At 51.3% G+C, this 19559-nt stretch overlaps 1 protein-coding gene across 1 annotated transcript in view; it reads left to right on the forward strand.

Moving 5' to 3' along the window:
- LOC144757465 (equilibrative nucleobase transporter 1-like) overlaps positions 1-19559 on the forward strand; it is a 288474-nt gene that overhangs the window by 158839 nt on the left and 110076 nt on the right. The window contains exon 7 of the mRNA XM_078646380.1: positions 4098-4262. Coding sequence (XP_078502506.1) covers positions 4098-4262 — 165 coding nt within the window. The remainder of the gene's footprint in view (positions 1-4097; positions 4263-19559) is intronic.

Below are 19559 nucleotides of genomic sequence, written 5' to 3' on the forward strand. Positions count from 1 at the left end.
CTCCGGGTGCTCGATAACTGGGCACTCCACACACAGGTCTCAGGCTGCATGAAGATCACACGCACAGAGTAGCGGAGAGTCACTTTACTCCGGTGCACATGACAACTCGGCAAATCCTCACGAAAGTCTCTGGTGCACAACGCACCCGCAGACAGCGACGATGAGACTCACTTGGATCCCGGTGCACACGATCACTGGACAATCCTCACAACGGGGTTCTGGTTGCACAAAGACACGCACACAGCGTCGCTGATCCTTGCTTGGAATCCAGGTGCCCCCGAACACAGACTGAACCTCCTGAAGGTCTCAGTGCTGCACTAAGCACTCGCACACAGTGTCACTGAGATTCACTTAGACACCAGGCGCTCACGATCACAGACAGTTCTTACGAGGGTCTCAGACTGCAACAGGCACACTCCAACAGCGTGGCTGAGACTCTCCTGGAAGCTTTTATGTTCCTGTGTTTCCAAACAGGGAGCCAGCTCAGCTCAGGCCCTTGGGGATAGTTACTTCAGGACACAGCACACAGCCAAGTCCTTCAAGCAGGGGGACACAGCACACAGCGAAGTCTCTTTAGCCTTTCCTCGGTTTAAACAGCAAACTGCAGGCCTGCCCAGATCACACAGCAAGGGTCAGTCCTATCCTTCAGTCGTTTCTTCCTTAGTTCCAGTCTTGTTCACACTTGATCAAGCCATTCTCCAAAGTACGGGGGCTTCATCTCTTATTGTTATACCCCTCAATGGCTTTGAAGTCTTTGTGTTTCAGGGGGCAATCACCCCTGTTGAAACCAGTTCTGGGTGCCTTCCTGCCAGTGACACCTTTCTTCCTTTGATTAGTGGGGGTCTGGATTCTCAATCACCGCAGGAGATGAGCCAATTGTTTTATAGCAGCAACCCAGGCCTCTTTACCTCTAAGGGCTTCTCCTCCCCCTACACTGCTGATGCAGGTCAGCCTGTGGCTGTCTCACCTCCTCCCTTGGGTCAAGACATTCCCCAGATCCTATCGCTTTCAAATCCAGACAGTCAATCCACAGTCACGGAGAGACACACAGAAATGTTAGAGTGCAAAAACCCAGCCACTTCTAAGAGAGTGGCTTCTGAACACACAATGCAAAAACCACCTTCATAAAAAGATGTGTTGTTACATTGTGAGTTCAGGCATACTTAAATTCACCTTTCCATCTTAAGCCCTTGGGAAGATAGGCTGGAAAATATATCACAAAGCCCTCCCATTCTATCCTATGGGCAAGATGGCCTTTCAACAGTAAAAAACTATATGGATATTATTTCACTGTCAGGACATGGCACCCACCTTAGTACATGTCCTACCTTTCACATGCACTGCACCCTGTCCAGGGGGTACCCTAGACCTACCATAGGGGTGTCTCATGTACACAGAAAGGGAAGGGTAAGGTCTGGCAAGTGAATGCACTTAACAGAACAACATGGCAGTTTAACAAACATCACACACAGGCACTGCAGTGGCAGGCCCGAGTTCCGTCTTTAAGGCTACTTGTGTGGGTGGCACAATTAGTGCTGCAGGCCCACTAGTAGCAGTTGCATTACCAGCCCTGGCACACATAGTGCACTTTACTAGGGACTTTACTTAGTAAGGCAAGTATACCAATCATGGACAACTAATTACCAGTACACTTTATACAGGGAACACTTGCACTTTGACACTGTTTAGCAATGGCAAAGTGTCCAAAGCATCTAAGTTGGCAACACTATGTCAGAAAAAGGTCCAGGGAGAAAGCAAAAGGTTTAGGGACGTTAGCCAAAAAGTACCAAGTCCTACACTTATGTTTATCCCCCTGGAGTAAATCTCTGAATCCTCCACTTGAGCCTAGAGGCCTAGCAGATGGCCCTTCAGTGTCTCATTTCTTGTTTCAACAACTCTACCTTTTCTATGCGAGCTGCACCAGAGTCCTTTAATGCTGATTGTGTGTTCTGATATTTGTAAGCTCCTGCTTCACTTTGCCAAGTTCCTTTCTGAGGGTATGGTACAGGTGCTTTCAATATCAGGAAAAGAGTTCAGTTCTACTGCCCACATTGACATCATCATCATTGCAGCAGGCAATTATCAAGTTCACCCGCGCTCAAATAGGCAGACACTCCTTCCAGGTGCAAGCCGCCCAACTTTGGAATAGTTTGCTTCTTGTCCTCAGACAGATGCTGGACCTTCTCACCTTCAGAAAGGCACTTGGTTATTTCAGCAATAGTACATTTTTCAAACCCTGGTCAGCTTTTTGTCAGCCCAGCCTCGAGGTCTTAAGTGCCAGGACACTCGATTGAGTACCCAGATAACATAACATGTTTCACCTCCATTAGCTCCACTCGAAAGGTGATGAAGGGAAACTCTGTGATGGATTTAGTGAGGTGCTCTGCTGCTATAAGTAAACCCTGTGAGGGCCCTTTCTCACTAAGTGAGTCCGCCTTGGATACTGATGACTTGATTAGCATGTCTCTTACGCAGAAAACTTTCTTGGGTTTCCCAGACACCATGTTGTGGCTGTAGATAGGATCTTGAGGGCAAACCCCTGGGTCCACCTGGGACCTCCTAGATATGCATTATTGGGCACAGCGATAATGCAGGGTCTCTATCGATGTGAATTTACAAATCGACTTTCCCGGGGGAGTGTAGGTTACATCATCTCACCTCAGCATCCTCCTTTTCAATGATTCCACCTTGAGATGGAGTACAAAACCACTGTCGATGGTGTTTTGTTCTCCGAGTGGACTTCTAGATTCCAGATGGAGTTTTCAGTTTCCAAACTTCTAGGTCCAAATTGGTGGCCATTTCTTTGCGCCAACCTCTTTTCTTGTGCCTGCCTGTCGATTGCTTGTCTTGCAGTCCACCCAAACATTTTGTGTAAAGCAAGTATATTGTGCCCTCATGCAAGTATTTCCCAGTCATTCTGGCAACAGCAGACCCACCACCTAACCATACTGTTCCTTGGTGAGGGGTGGGCTGATGAGTTGCTTACTTTTTTAGCTCATACCGGTGGCAGGCACGCACTCCTCTTATATCATGTGGACTAACTTGTGCTCCGCTAATATGGTCAAGCTACCTCACTGTCCTCCACTAAGCTGCAGTATGGTTTATGTGCACCCCCATGAGGTACGTACAAGAGGCCCCAGGCTGCCACTCCACCACATAGGGGATCCGGCCTTCGTGCACTCTCCGACTCCGTTAGTGGACCTTACACGTCAATTGACGTTTGTGGACAAGGTGCCGTCACCCTTCTCTCCCGTCTCTATTGCCGCAGTCGAGGCCGTCCGCGCCAGCCAGACCCCTTAATGATGGGCAGAGGTCAGCAGGTTGATTTCTACGCGTCCGATCAGGCCTAGCTTTTTATATGCAGAGTTCTCCGCCACAAGTGTGGAGTCTCCGCAGTCGTAAAGCTACTATTAAATAGTAGTTTGTGACTACCCAAAAAGAGTATACTTGGACAAAAATGATAGTTTACTTTTGTTAATCCGACCCTTAGATTGCAACTTATATATAATTCATTTATAAAAACGTGGTAACTGTATAGAGCCTGATAATAAACATGAAGTGAAAATTTAAAGAGAAGAAAATGTGCCAGTCATCGAGTATTATTCAAATAACATTAGATATGAGGCCAATAAAGCCTAAACTGGCTCCCCATTGTTCATTCTAGGGCCAAACATGTGTAGCCAAAACATTAGGACCCATTCAAGCCAATCATCATTCCTTTCAATACTCTCCATACCAAAACAGTAAGTTGTTTGGAGAATACTGTCACTTTGCCCTGATGATGGTCCACAATATTGATGTATATGACTGAAACATCAACTTACTGATTTGCTGAAAGCTGTTAAATAATTACCCAAGGAGTCACTTGTGTTTGTCAACAAGCCTTGTTCAGAGTTTGCCTCTGTGTTGGTGGTGCAGATGGTCACCAGTAGCCTAGTGAAGCACCTTCCTGCAGTGAAGCAGCGCTGCTTATTAGCAGTTGCCATCTATGCTATTTTCTAGGTGTCTTTTTTTCTCTGGTTTGCCTCTGCTGTGCTTCAGTTCTGCTCATCATCATAGTAAGTAATTCTCTCTTTGTTTTCTTCTTTGATCCACAGCAGCAGCACCTGAGGCTCCAGTGGCATCCTTCCGGAGCTGCGCATGCTCCTGGCTCTTCGCCTGGCACCTGGTGTGGCTGTCAGTCATGCAGCTCCGGCATTTACTGTTCATCGGCACGTTGAACCCCATGCTCACCCACCTGTCCAAAGGGGACCAGCACAAAAGTAAGGTGCTGGCTGAGAGGGAGCGGTACAAAAGGGGGTGGTAATGGATGGAGCATCTGAACCAATAAAACACTCACACCCAGTCAAAAGATCTGGGTTTAATCCATCACCGTTCTTTAGCCCACTCTGCCACCCCAGTTCAGACATGGCTATATGCAAATCAGTCTGAGCCTGTGCCTCATGCGAACAGTCCAGCCCGAACTGCCAAGCCATGCCTTCCCTGGACCGGAAACAAGCTTCCGAGGACCGGTTTCTGGCATTACAGCCGTCTTCAGCCCGGCTTGCTTGAATCCAGTGGCAAAGTGAGCAAGGAACTCACGTCTGAGCATACCCTGCCTCACTTATGGTGGCCAAAAGCGGTACAAAAGGGGGTGGTAATGGACGTAGCATCTGAACCAATAAAACACTCGCACCCAGTCAAAAGATCTGGGTTTAATCCATCACCGTTCTTTAGCCCACTCTGCCACCCCAGTTCAGACATGGCTATATGCAAATCAGTCTGACCCTGTGCCTCATGGGAACAGTCCAGCCCGAACTGCCAAGCCATGTCTTCCCTGGACCGGAAACAAGCTTCCGAGGACCGGTTTCTGGCATTACAGCCGTCTTCAGCCCGGCTTGCTTGAATCCAGTGGCAAAGTGAGCAAGGGACTCACGTCTGAGCATACCCTGCCTCACTTATGGTGGCCAAAAGCGGTACAAAAGGGGGTGGTAATGGACGGAGCATCTGAACCAATAAAACACTCACACCCAGTCAAATGATCTGGGTTTAATCCATCACCGTTCTTTAGCCCACTCTGCCACCCCAGTTCAGACATGGCTATATGCAAATCAGTCTGACCCTGTGCCTCATGGGAACAGTCCAGCCCGAACTGCCAAGCCATGCCTTCCCTGGACCGGAAACAAGCTTCCGAGGACCGGTTTCTGGCATTACAGCCGTCTTCAGCCCGGCTTGCTTGAATCCAGTGGAAAAGTGAGCAAGGGACTCACGTCTGAGCATACCCTGCCACACTTATGGTGGCCAAAAGCGGTACAAAAGGGGGTGGTAATGGACGGAGCATCTGAACCAATAAAACACTCGCACACAGTCAAAAGATCTGGGTTTAATCCATCACCGTTCTTTAGCCCACTCTGCCACCCCAGTTCAGACATGGCTATATGCAAATCAGTCTGACCCTGTGCCTCATGGGAACAGTCCAGCCCGAACTGCCAAGCCATGCCTTCCCTGGACCGGAAACAAGCTTCCGAGGACCGGTTTCTGGCATTACAGCCGTCTTCGCCCCGGCTTGCTTGAATCCAGTGGCAAAGTGAGCACGGGACTCACGTCTGAGCATACTCTGCCACACTTATGGCAGCCAAAAGTGTTACAAAAGGGAGTGGTAATGGATGGAGCATCTGAACCAATAAAACACTCGCACCCAGTCAAAAGATCTGGGTTTAATCCATCCCCGTTCTTTAGCCCACTCTGCCACCCCAGTTCAGACATGGCTATATGCAAATCAGTCTGACCCTGTGCCTCATGGGAACAGTGCAGCCCGAACTGCCAAGCCATGCCTTCCCTGGACCGGAAACAAGCTTCCCAGGTCCGGTTTCTGGCATTACAGCCCTCTTCAGCCCGGCTTGCTTGAATCCAGTGGCAAAGTGAGCAAGGGACTCACATCTGAGCATACCCTGCCACATTTATGGCGGCCAAAAGCGGTACAAAAGGGGGTGGTAATGGACGGAGCATCTGAACCAATAAAACACTCACACCCAGTCAAAAGATCTGGGTTTAATCCATCACCCTTCTTTAGCCCACTCTGCCACCCCAGTTCAGACATCGCTATATGCAAATCAGTCTGACCCTGTGCCTCATGGGAACAGTCCAGCCCGAACTGCCAAGCCATGCCTTCCCAGGACCGGAAACAAGCTTCCGAGGACCGGTTTCTGGCATTACAGCCGTCTTCAGCCCGGCTTGCTCGAATCCAGTGGCAAAGTGAGCAAGGGACTCACGTCTCAGCATACCCTGCCACACTTATGGCGGCCAAAAGCGGTACAAAAGGGGGTGGTAATGGACGGAGCATCTGAACCAATAAAACACTCACACCCAGTCAAAAGATCTGGGTTTAATCCATCACCGTTCTTTAGCCCACTCTGCCACCCCAGTTCAGACATGGCTACATGCAAATCAGTCTGACCCTGTGCCTCATGGGAACAGTCCAGCCCGAACTGCCAAGCCATGCCTTCCCTGGACCGGAAACAAGCGTCCGAGGACCGGTTTCTGGCATTACAGCCGTTTTCAGCCCGGCTTGCTTGAATCCAGTGGCAAAGTGAGCAAGAGAGGGAGGGCAGGTACTGGTAAGGGAGATGGAGATGGAGAGGGAGAGCAGAAGGTAGCAGGGTGAAGTGTGGGAGGTGGACTGGCCAAAAGAGGTGTGAAGGGCAGAAGACAGCAAAGGAGGAGTGGGGGAGGGAAGAGGGAAAATTAAGAGGAGGTGAGTGAGGATTGGGAAGTGAAGGATGAGGTTATGATCTGCTGGGCTTGGTAATAAGGAGGTGAGGGAAGGCAGGGGCAGTGAAGTAGGTGTGGGACAGGACAAGGATCTGCATGGAGGGCTGGAGCCTGTTAGGGAGGAGGGCAAGGGGTAGTGAGGAAGCAAGAGGATAGTGCAGAGGGAGAGCACAGGATAGTGGATGAAGGTACGGGGAAGGAGGTAGGGTATGGCTTAGTGAGGGATGGCATGTATCAGTAAAGGAGATGTCCGTTGAGTAGGGCACATGGAAGTTAAGTAGGAGGTTACTGTGGTCAGAGAGCAGTTTAGGGAGAGGCTGGGCTGAGGCGGAGCTGAGGGTGAGCAGGTGGCTGTGAAGGAGAAAGGTAAGAATGGCAGGGCCTGTGAAGGAGAAGCTGAGGGTGACACAGGGCAGTGATGGAGCATGTGAGGGTAATTTGGGGGCAGTGAAGGAGGAGATAAGGGTGATCAGGTGGCAGTGAAGGAGGAAGTGAAGAAAGACAGGGCCTGTGAAGGAGAAGCTGAGGATGACACAGGGCAGTGATGGAGGATGTAAGGGTAATTTGGGGGCAGTGAAGAAGGTGTTGATGGTGGGCAAAGGGCAGGGAAGAAGGAAGTGAAGAGCTGGACCTGTGAAGTAGAAGATGAGGGTGGACACAGGGCAGTCAAGTAGGAGATATGGGGCAACGAAAGTCAGTGAAGGGGAGGTGATCTGCAGATGCACAGGGTTTCTGCCAGAGCGAGATCGGATAAGCAGACGTTTCTTTTGGGTACATGGAAGCAGGCTGTCATTGAGGTATTTGGGTCCGATGTGGTGAAGTGATTAGAAGGCATGGGTGAGTAGCTTGCTTGAAAGCTTGAATGTTACTCGCTTCTCGACGGGGAGCCAGTAGATGTCTCGTAGGTGTTGAAACATGTGCTCTTGTCGGTGGGGGGGTGCCGAGGATGGGTCTGGCTGCGCTGTTTTGCTGCGTGAATCTTTCTGGATTCACTATGCTGTGCATTATTCTGCGATCTAGTGGTTGGGTCTGGAATCGTCTTTTCTTTTTTTTTTTTTTTTTTTCATAGCCCAAGTGGGCGTCGACGTCCCACCTTTTGGTGTCCTTCCTGTGATGTCGGCATGCTTCCTCGGAAACTCCCACCCTTGGGCGCCATCTTCAGATTCATTTTTCTGCCGTTGGGTCTGGATCGTTCCCAAGAGGGCTCCAGAGATTTGGAGAAAAGAGAAGCCAAGAAGCAAGTTTTTGGGAAGAAAAGACTTAAGAAGACGAAGTGAGACTACAGCATCGAAGGGGACGACGAAGGAAGAGGATCTTCGAGGAAGTTCAATGTCCAGAAGAGAGTGCGCAATCAGGGGGCCCCCTGAACGCAACAGATGGAAAACACACCATTCAAATTCTCCCGGAACTGCCACCACAAGTACGCGCAGAAAGACCAGCACCCAGTTTGCAACCTCTGCCTGCCGGTCGACCACAAAAGCAGGGAGTGCAACGCCTGCTTCGCCTTCACACCGAAGACTATTCGAGTGAGGGAGAGCGGCAAAGAAGAGCTAACATCACCATGCAGGGCTAGGGCCAACCACCGTCCCTTCGAGACCTGGGACTATCGACCGACGAGGAGGATTACGTCGCCGAAGAATACGACGGCTACACGGTCGTAGAAACCGATAATACGAAGACTCCAGAAAAGGTAGGAGACTCGACGCCCCAAAAAGGCCCGAAAGACTCTCGACAGTCTGCTCAAGACTCTCGAAAAAACAAAGGCAAGACCCCGAAAGCGCCGACGCCGAAAGCTCCGGCATCCGCAGCAACACCCAGGGCCAGGGGATCGTCACAGAAGGACTCCCAGGCACCAAAGGGCGGCGACCAACCTAGGTCGTCGAAAAGCGCCCACGAAAAGGAACACTCTAAGCTGAAGACCACTTCGACGTCGACGAAGGACACAAGACCAGTCTCGACGCCGAAACCAGTCTCGACGCCGAAACCCGTCTCGGCACCATCAAGCCAGACAAAGAGACCTGCACACCCAATCGATGCCGAACAGGCGGCCGAGATGGAAAGAAAGAAGAGAAGACTCGAGGCAGAGATGGAGAACATCCTGCAGCGAAAGAAAGATTTTGACGAAAGGATGAAAGCGTATACAATTCTGTCGAAGCCAAAGCCACCGGTGGTCGAGTTCGTCGAGGAAGAAGAGGAGTTCGAGGTCGAAGGACCGTCGGAAAGCCAGGATGATCTGGAATATCGAGAAGAAGAGACCCCCTACTACGAGGAGGAGGAAGATGACGACCAGAGGACTTTTCAGGGCTCGTCATATTCGGACACACAGGACCTAGAGTGGCAGGACCTCGAAGCCGAGAGTCCAGAAGAAGGAGTGGACACATATCCGGCGAGGCCCTCGCCGCCCGACGACATTGGACTTTACAATGAAGTCGTCAAGAACGCAGCAGCAGCGTTCAAAGTAAAACTCGAGGAGGAACAGCCGAAGGCGGATTTCCTCGTGGAAACACTGCTCCCAATACAAACTAGGAGCCAGTACCTGCCAATGCTCGAAAGTATTAAAGTACAAGGGAGAGAGGCCTTCAAAGAGCCTGCGACTTGTAAACCCGTCACACCCAGGACGGAGAAGAAGTACAAGCACTCCTGCAAGGACCCACCCTACATCCAGGGAACGGTCACTGCAGACTCCATCATTGCGGCAACAGCAAGGAAAAGGGCCAATGTCCCGACAACGTCAGGACCACCTCCAGACAAGGACAGCACAAGGATGGACCTGACTGGTAGAAAGATCGAGAGGAATGCTGCAACGCACTGGCGCGTGGCCAATTCCAACGCTCTGCTGAACTGACACCAACACCAGATCCTGGACGACCTGGGCCAGTTAGTCAAACACCTCACACTAGAATACCAGCAAAGAGCTACGCACCTGGTAGAGGAGGGGAAGACGTGGCAAATTCTTGCCTAAAAACAGCACTGGACGGTGCAGACACAGCCAGCAGACTTATGATGCTGGGCATCACGGAAAGGAGACAAGCCTGGCTCAGAATATCAGGCTTTAAACCGGAGGTGCAACACAACATCCTGAACACCCCGTACAACGGCAAAACTCTGTTCGGAGCACCAGTGGACGAAAAGCTCACCCAGCTGAAAAAGGACAACAACACCGCAAGATCCATGGGGGCCTTGCAATTCAGAGGAACAAAGAGAGGAACCCCGTCACGGAGACCAAACGGGAGAGGGGAAACCAGCTGGGAACGTCGCACCAGACTTTCCACCAGTCACACCAGCGAGACACCTAGAGGCAACAAGGCCAGCAAAAACAACACTGGCAATACCAACAGAGGGGCCAGTCCTTTCGCAGGAAGGGGAATGGCCGGGGAAACAACAGAAGAGGTGGACAACAACCCACCTCCAAGTGACTCTGCTACACTACTAGTGCACACTCTTTCAATAACTTCAGGGGTGGAGCACAGCAACAACAAAGAGGAGTGGCTCGGACTAAACATGCAAGAGCACGTAACACCGGTGGGGGGAAGACTGAACCGTTTCTTCCAGGAGTGGAAGAAAGTAACTACAGACAGATGGATTCTCAACACCATACAGTACGGATACTGCATAGAGTTGGAAAAAACACCACCAAACAGAAAACCAAAAAGAAGAGCACTAGCAAAGAAGGAACTAAAGCTACTTCAAAGGGAAGCACAAGAACTCCTATCGAGCCTGTACCTCCCGAAGAGAGGATCAAGGGGGTGTACTCCACGTACTTCCTGGTACCAAAGGTAGACAAAACAATGAGACCCATGCTGGACCTAAGGTTCCTCAACAAATACATAAAAACCCAAAAATTCAAAAGGACGTCCCTGCAAGAGGTCCTTCCACAGATACAAGGCGGGTGCTTCATGGTCACCATAGACCTGAAAGATACCTATCTGCACATCCCAATGAACAGGCGGCACAAACATCTGCTAAGATTTGTCATCAACACAGATCACTATCAATTCACGCTACTGGCATTCGGACTGAAATCAGCACCAAGGGTTTTTACAAAGTGTCTTGCAGCAGTCGCAGCACACTTACGGAGGGAAGGGATCCACGTATACCCTTACCTGGATGACTGGCTAGTAAAGGCAAGATCATACAAGACATGCAAACGGCACGCACAGCGAGTGACAGATACACTGATGGCCCTGAGTTTCTCCATCCACTGGGGAAAATCCTCAATGAACCCAGAACAAGTAAACATTTCCTGGGTGCGCAGATCAACACCGTACAGGAGAAGGTGTTCCCCAGGGAGAAGAGAATGCTGGCACTGGTGAAGGAGGCGCGTCTCTACCAGAAGGGGCGTCCTTTGACAGTGTGGACGGCGAGCAAGATCATGGGCATGATGGCCTCATGCATACATATAGTGCCGAATGTACGACTCCACATGAGACCACTCCAGGAGTGGCTACAGGACCAATGGTCACAAGCTACAGGTTGTGGGGAAGACCTATTGGTTGTAACACACGCAGTGCACGAGGAGATATCATGGTGGAACAAAGGAAACATAATGAAAGGGAAGCCTCTAACACCACCTACACCAACTGTGCCCATCACCACAGACTCATCCCAGAAGGGATGGGGAGCACACATGAAAAAACTCAGTGAGGGGTCTGTGGACCCCAGCGGATGTGGTCAAAAACATCAATTACCTGGAACTAAAGACCGTGTTCCTCGCACTAAAGGCATTCCAGACGAAGCTGTACAACCAAACAGTGTTGATCCAGACAGACAACACAACAGCGATGTTCTACATAAACAAGCAGGGAGGAACACAATCAGCCCCGCTGTCAGAACTAGCGCAGGAAATATGGAAATGGGCCATCCCACTAAAAATAGCTCTACTGGCGATTGACCTGCCAGGGAAGGACAACGTGGAAGCGGACTGGCTCAGCAGACAGACATCGGCTTCACACGAATGGGAGCTCAATGCCCAACAGACAAGGAGACTGTTCGACAGGTGAGGAACACCATCGATAGACCTGTTTGCAACACGCCAGAATGCAAAATGCCAGCACTTCGCATCCAGGCAACCAGGGGAAGGGTCACTGGGGAATGCCCTATGGATAAGCTGGTCAAAGACATTTGCTTAAGTTTTTCCGCCGATCCCCCTGATACACAAGGTACTCTGCAAGTGCAGAACAAGCAACATGACCATGATACTGGTGGAACCACAGTGGGCCAGGCAGACCTGGTACTCGCAGATTATGGAGATGACACAGAGTGCAACACACAGATTTGGGAGAAGGAAAGACCTACTCTCCATGCAAAACGGAGAGGTGTTGCATCCAGAGCCAGAAAGCCTCAGCCTGGCAGCCTGGCTCCTGAGGACATAGAGTTCGCACACCTTAAATTACCTGAGAGCACCCTGAAGGTACTTCGAGAGGCAAGAAGACCTAGCACGCGGGAGTGCTACGTGGCCAATTGGAAGAGGTTCACACTATGGTGCAGAAAGGAAAAACTGCACAACAAGATGACAAGAGACTGAACAGTGCTTAAATACCACACGCACCTGCTCGAGGCTAATCTGAGCTCCTCCTCGCTAAAGGTACACCTGGCAGCCATAGTCGCTTACACTAGAGGAGAGACAGGGAAAAGCTTCTTTACTTCACAAATTGTAAAAAGATTCTTGGAAGGTGCACAGAGGATCGCACCGCCAAAGAGGTAACCAGCACCAGGGTGGAAACTCAACCTAGTACTGACGGAACTCATGAATGCGCCCTTTGAACCGATCCATAAGGCCTCCCTACAAATGCTAACCCTGAAGACAGCTTTCCTGGTGGCAATCACCTTGCTGCGCAGGGTGAGCGAGGTACAGGCGTTAATGCTACAAGAAACCTACATACAAATTCACAACGATAGGGTGGTGATGAGAACGGACCCACACTTTATGCCAAAGGTGGTGTCTAAGTTCCACATCAACCAAACTATTCAAATACCTAGTTTCTTCCAGAAACCAACGACAAACGCAGAAAGGGCACTGCACACTCTAAACGCCAGACGAGCAGTCATGCACTACATAGAGAGATCTAAGGATCACAGAAAAACGAAACAATTTTTTGTCATTCGCAGACATTTTCATAGGAAAAGCAGTTACTAAGGGGACAATTGCACGATGGATCGGGCAAGCAATACAATTCTGCCACACACAAGCTGGGCAAGAACTGGCTGAGGGCCCGCGGCCCCATTCAACCAGGAAAAAGGGAGCAACAATAGCCTTCCTGGCTAACACTCCCATTCAGGACATATGCCTGGCGGCAACATGGGTTTCAGTGCACACGTTCACAAAACACTACTGTGTGGACATACAAATGAACAAAGAAGCACAAGTAGGACAGAAAGTGCTTCAACACATATTCAAAAATCAAAGCTCATCTTCCACCTAACCGCCACAATGATAACAAACTTCACGCTGCAAAACGAATAGTTTCTTACCTGTCGGTGTATTTTTGCAGCTTGAAGATCTTTCTGGATTCACTAGCGAACCCACCCACCTCCGCCAGAAAGATGAGACTGGAATAAGAGGTGGTAAAGACGGGGCAAAGACTTAAACAGACTTTTGAAGAAAAAAGCGGTGAAACAAATATTCAAACATTGCCATACTATTCGGAAACGAAACACAAACGGGAAAAAAAGAATCCGAAGATGGCGCCCAAGGGTGGGAGCTTCCGCAGGAAACATGCCAACGTCACAGGAAGGACACCAAAAGGTGGGACGTCGACGCCCACATGGGCTTCGAAAAAAAAAGACTACGATTCCGGACCCAACCACTAGACCGCGGAATAATGCACAGCATAGTGAATCCAGAAAGATCTTCAAGCTGCAAAACTACACCGACAGGTAAGAAACTATTCGTTCTTGATGGTCTGGTGTCTTTGTAGCAGGGATTTGTTGATTCCAGTGCATAGGGCGTTTCTCTAGTCCAGTCTGCTGGTTGTGAGTGCATGGGTGACAGTCTTTCTGGCTTCGGGGGGTACCGACTTGAAGGTTTTGCAGAGGATGCGGAGGGAGTGAGGGAGTTGAAACAGGTGGAGGCGACAGCGTTGATCTGGCAGTCATGGCGAGGGAAATTTTGAGGATGATGCCGTGGTTTCGGGCATGGCCCGTGTGTGTGGGTGGGTTTCTGAAGGCAGGTGGCCACCAGGTGTTGTCCCAAGCCGCAGGGGATGATCAGAGGACGAGGACCTCTGTATTGTCCGAGTTGAGCTTGAGGCAGCTGCTGCTCATCCTGGCCGCCATGTCCTTCATTCCTTCCTGGAAACTGAGTCTGCTTGCTTCATGGTCCTTCTTGAGGGAGAGGATGAGCTGGGTGTTGTGTGCATAGGATACTATGCTGAGTCCGTGCTGTCTGATGATGGTGGTGAGGGGGGCCATGTAGATATTGAAGAGCGTGGGGCCGAGCTATTATCCCTGGGGTACTCCGCAGTTGATCTCAGTGTGTTAGGAGAGGAAAGGGGTGGGAGAAAGAATCGAGAAAGAAGCGGATCAAGTTGAGGGCGGCTCCTCCTATTCCGGCATCGTGGAGTTTGGAAGCGAGAGTGCGGTGGGAGACAGTGTTGAAGGCTGTGGTGAAGTCTAGTCTAGTAGGGTGAGAGCTGTGGTGTGGCCCTGGTCGAGGAGCGAACGGATGTCGTCTGTGGCAGCAAGGAGGGAGGTCTCAGTACTGTAGTTTCTTCGGAATCCGGACTGGGAAGAGTCCAGGATGTTGTTTTCTTCAATGAAGGTGGTAAGCTGGGCAATGATGATGTTCCCAGTGGCCTTGGCTGGAAAAGAGAGGAGAGAGATGGGGCGGTGGTTCTTCAGGTCCGTCGGGTCGGCGGGAGGTTTCTTGAGGAGGGGTATGACCTCCGCCTGTTTCCAGTTGTTGAGAAAGATGCCAGTTTTGAAAGTGGTGTTGATAATGTGGCAGAGTTCGGGCGCTATGGCAGCTGCGGCTCTGTGGAAGATGTGTGGTGGGCAGGGGTCTGTGGGTGCTCCTGAGTGGGTGCTCCTCATGGTTGTGATGGTCTCTTCGGTGGTGACTGTGGTCCAGGTGGTGATGGTGGGCAGGTCGTTCTAGCTGGCGGGTGAAGGGGCACTTTTTGGGGTTTGCTCGCTGACATCATAGAGGGTCTTGATCTTGGTGTGGAAGTAGGTGCTGAGCTTGTTGCAGAGGTCCTGTGAGTGTGTGACATCCGTGGTTTCGCTAGGTGAATTGTCGAAGAGTTCCTTCAGGTTGCTGGAATTGGTAAGGATTTTGTTCCTGATGATGGTCCTTTTAGTGGCTCTTATGCGTTGGTGGTATTCTGTCATGGCGTTTTTGTAGGAGTTCTGGTCTTCGGTGGCTTTGCTGTTTCTCCATCATTTTTCGAGACTCCTGCAGGAGCGTCTGGCTTCTTGGAGGTCGGTGGTGAATCAGGGCCTTCAGATAGTGCTGTTGTCAGGTTTGTGGAGGAGTGCGAGCTTGTCTGCACAGCTGGAGATTCTTGGCTGCAGAGTTGGCGTTGGTCGTGGCAGATGCCGTTTTATGGATGAGGGTGTAGTGGAGGAGGTCTTCTGTGACTTTGCCCAATTGTCTTTGTGGTGGGCGCGGCGCAGGCAGGTGCATCGTGGTGGTGTTGAAGGTGAAGTGTACGCAGTGGTGGTTTGTCCAGGGGGGGTGCAAGGTGTGGATGAAGCAGACCATGTTCCCTCCTGCGAAGATGTGGTCGATGGTATGTCCTTTCTTGTGGGTGGGGGTCGTGACGAGCTGCGTCAGTCCAATGTTTGCGAGGTTATCTAGGAGAGTGGTGGAGTCAGGGTTGTTGTGGTAGTCGAGGTGGAAGTTCAGGTCTCCGATGAGAGCGTAGTCCTTGGAGGCAATGGTTTGGGGTGCAATGAGGTTGTCAATGGTGGTGGTGAAGGAGGCGTGAGGCCCAGAGGGGTCGGTAGGCGGGGGTGCTTCAGAGCGTGGTTTTGTGGCTGGTCTGGATCTGGAAGTGGAGGTGTTCGGTGTTGGAGAGTGAGTTACTGGTGCTGGAGGTGGAGAGTCAGAAGGAGCTCTTGTGTGCGATGGCAAGTCCCCCTCCTGGGTGGTGTGGGCGGTCCTTCCTCTGGATCTTGTATCCGTTGGAGATGGCGGTGGCGATGTCCGGGGTAGAGGAGGTGTTGGTCCAAGTTTCTGTGAAGAAAGCATTGTCTGGCGAGAGGGTGTCAAAGGTCCCAGATCTCTACGGCATGTCTGTGCAGGTAGCGCACGTTGAGGAAGTTGCAATTTATGGTGCCGTAGGAGTTGGCGTTCGTCGTGCGTGTGGTGTCCCGGTGGTTGTGATCGGAGGTGAAGGTCTGGCGGCATAAAAACTGACCGTTGGTGAAGTTTGGCGTGGCCAGCTTGCAGTTCTTGTTTCTTCCTGGGTTGAGTGCGAGGAGGGTGGCTGGGTCCTAGCGGTGAGTTGTGTGAGATCCATGGGTTCTGGCGCTGGTCGCGATCGGGTAACGGACAGGTGCAGACAGGCTTGCCTTTGGCACGCCAGCAGCACACCCGATTCGCGCGTCGGCTGCATGACCATGCAGAGTCCGCCATTAAATAGGGAATGGGGAAGGAACGTGCAGCTAGGAGGCAGGAGCGGCAACCGGCAGGGAGGAGGGGCCGTAGGGGCAGTTGCGGTGGCAAAGAGACTGGCACGAGGCGCAGAAAGTGGCAAAAAATACCTGAACAGCACAGGGCACAATATCTTAAAAAACAAAAGCAGTACAATGGACAAACAAGGGGCACTGACCAGGCTGAAAAACGGTCAAAACACAGGAGCGGACAACAGCAGTCTCGAACACCTACCAGGTGGAGGCGAGCAGGGTCAGCGGCGAGGCACACACAGCGAATATGCTGGGGAGAGAGCAGGTCTCAGACCAGAGGTCAGAGGTCTTGCTTGCGCTCCCCCGCAGCGGCCACCATTAAATAGGGAAGGGCAGAGGGACGTGCAGCTGGGAGGTGGGAACCTGCAGAGGGGAGGGATCACAGGGGCAGCAGTGGCGGGGAGGAGCGCAGAAAGTGGCAAAAACTGGCTAAACAGAATAGCACAGGGCACAACAACTTAAAAAACAAAAGCAGTACAAGGCTCAAACAAGGGGCGCTGACCAGGCTGAAAAATGGGCACCGCACAGGAGCGGACAGTAATGGCCTCGAACACCTACCTGGTGGTGGCGAACGGGGTCAGCGGCGAGGCACACACAGCGGAGCTGCTGGGGAGACAGCAGGTCTCAGACCAGAGGTCAAAGGTCTTACTCCCGCTCCCCCACAGCGGCCACATTTAAATAGGGATGGGGAGGGCTGTGGAGCTGGGAGCGGGAACCGTCAGGGGCGAGGAGCCTCAGGGGCAGCAGCGGCGGGGAAGAGATGGGCACGTGGGTGCAGAAAGTGGCTAAACAGACCAGCACCGGGCACAACAACTTAAAAAACAAAAGCAGTGCACTGCACAAACAAGGGGCACTGACCAGGCTGAAAAACAGGCACAGCACAGGAGTGGACAACAGCGGCCTCGAACACCTACCAGTTGGAGGCGAACGGGGTCAGCGGCGAGGCGCACAAAGTGGAGCTGCTGGGGAGACAGCAGGTCTCAGACCAGAGGTCAGAGGTCTTGCTGCCTCTCCCCCACAGCGGCCACATTTAAATAGGGATGGGGAGGGCTGTGGAGCTGGGAGCGGGAACCGTCAGGGGCGAGGAGCCTCAGGGGCAGCAGCGGCGGGGAAGAGATGGGCACGTGGGTGCAGAAAGTGGCTAAACAGACCAGCACCGGGCACAACAACTTAAAAAACAAAAGCAGTGCACTGCACAAACAAGGGGCACTGACCAGGCTGAAAAACAGGCACAGCACAGGAGGGGACAACAGCGGCTTCGAACACCTACCAGTGGGAGGCGAACGGGGTCAGCGGCGAGGCGCACAAAGTGGAGCTGCTGGGGAGAGAGCAGGTCTCAGACCAGAGGTCAGAGGTCTTGCTCTTGCTATATAAGGTGGTAGGGCAGCCAGGAGCAGTAAGGAAGGAGGTGACTGGGGGAGGAAGCAGCAAATGGAGAAGGAAGGGCGGGTCATTGAAGTGTCAGTTGCAGAGGACAGGATGAGGAGTGGAGGGTGAAGGAAATTCATGGAAGTTTGGGTGAAGATGGGACAGTAGAGAGAAGTGGAAGTATCTGGTAGCAATGAATGATGAAGAGCTGGGAGATGGCAGTTAAGAGTGCTGTTGTATTGTTAGAGTAGATGTAGAAGTGAGGACATATGGGGTAGCAAATGTTTGAGATGTATTGAAACATGAGGAAATAAACCAGGATGTAGTGAGGGAGGGTGGAGGCCGAGAATGGAGGAGGATAAGGAGTTATTCCTTGAATGATGAGCTCAAGACAAGTATCTAGCAGTTAGGATGGAGGTGGGGAAAGTGTAGGGAGAGAAGCTGGAGAAGGGGATTTAAAAGGGGGACAATAAAGGAAGCTGGGCAGATGTAGATAGTGTAGTGGCTTACAAAGGAGGGAGACAAGGAGGCAATAATGCCAAAGGCAGCACAGTGCACGGGCTGTGAAAATTCTGAGATTGAAACATTCACCTATACCTCTAGTTTATTGTGTATTTGTAACACGCACTACCACTCGCAAGAGTATCCTGGCACTGAGCAGATGTGTGTGCTTAGCCCTGCCTAGGGTAGGTTGGTTAATTGACATGGCAGGCATTCAGCTTCTTGTGTAGTTCAAGTTGTGGAGGGAGGAGGAGGAGGCTCTGATGTGAAATGGAAGGTCGTTCCACACTTTAGGGGTGATGCAAGACAACGCCTGTCCTGATCTGGTTCTGTGTATGCATGGAATGTGTGTATGTAGGACTCCTGCAGAGTGGAGGTGTCTGTATGGTTGATGGAAGGATATGTGACTGTTCAGGTGTGTGGGGCCTAATCTGTCTAGTTCCTTGAATCTGTGTATAAGCAGTTTGAACTACCAATCCTGTGCAGGCGCCTCAAAATAATGAAGTGTGAGACCATGTTAAATGTTGCACAAAGATCAAGGAGATGAGGGCTGCCATGTCTCCTCCGTCAAGGATCATACAGATGGTGTCTGTGGGGTCGATGTGTGCTGCTTCTGTACTGTGGTTGAGCCTGAACGTGGACTGTGTGCTGTCGAGCAGCTGGTGGCTGCTGAGTTGGCCAATGAGAACATGGTTGATTATTTTCTCCAAGACCTTGGCTGGGTATGAGAGAGGGGGAAGGGGTCTATTGTTGGAGAGTGTGTGGGTCAGTGGATGGTTTCTTGAGCAGTGGTGCAATGGTGGCGTGTTTCCAGGTGTCTAGAAATGTGGCCGAGTCAATGCACACATTGAGGATGGATGATAATGCTTAGTTGATCGGTAGGAGTCCTTTGGCGAAGGTCTACTGGAGGCAAGAGTACCATGGGGTCATCGAGTGGATAGTCTTCCTGGTAGCAGCGGTCGAGGTTTGTGGGAAATCGGTTGCAACAGTGATGGGATCTGGTTGAAGGTTTAAGTTGCTGTACATGCAGGGATTTTGTTTCATAAGAATTGCAAGAGCTTGTTACAAAGGTCTGGTGAGGCGGGCATGTTGCTGGGGCAGCAGAAGGCATGGTGATATCTTTGATGATGGCGAAAATGTACTTGCTGCAGCTTTTTTACGGCGTCTGGTCTGCAAGTGCTGTGCGCACATAGGCGCTGAATGTAGGGGTGCTGGGGTGCTGGCCCAAAATAACTATGATGGAGTTCGGAAGGTGAATGAGGAATAAAAATGCCTTTACATTTTATTTTTATCTTGTTACTTTTGTGGTCTGT

Source organism: Lissotriton helveticus, chromosome 1_1 (assembly GCF_964261635.1).
Source record: "Lissotriton helveticus chromosome 1_1, aLisHel1.1, whole genome shotgun sequence".
Lineage (NCBI taxonomy): Eukaryota > Metazoa > Chordata > Amphibia > Caudata > Salamandridae > Lissotriton > Lissotriton helveticus.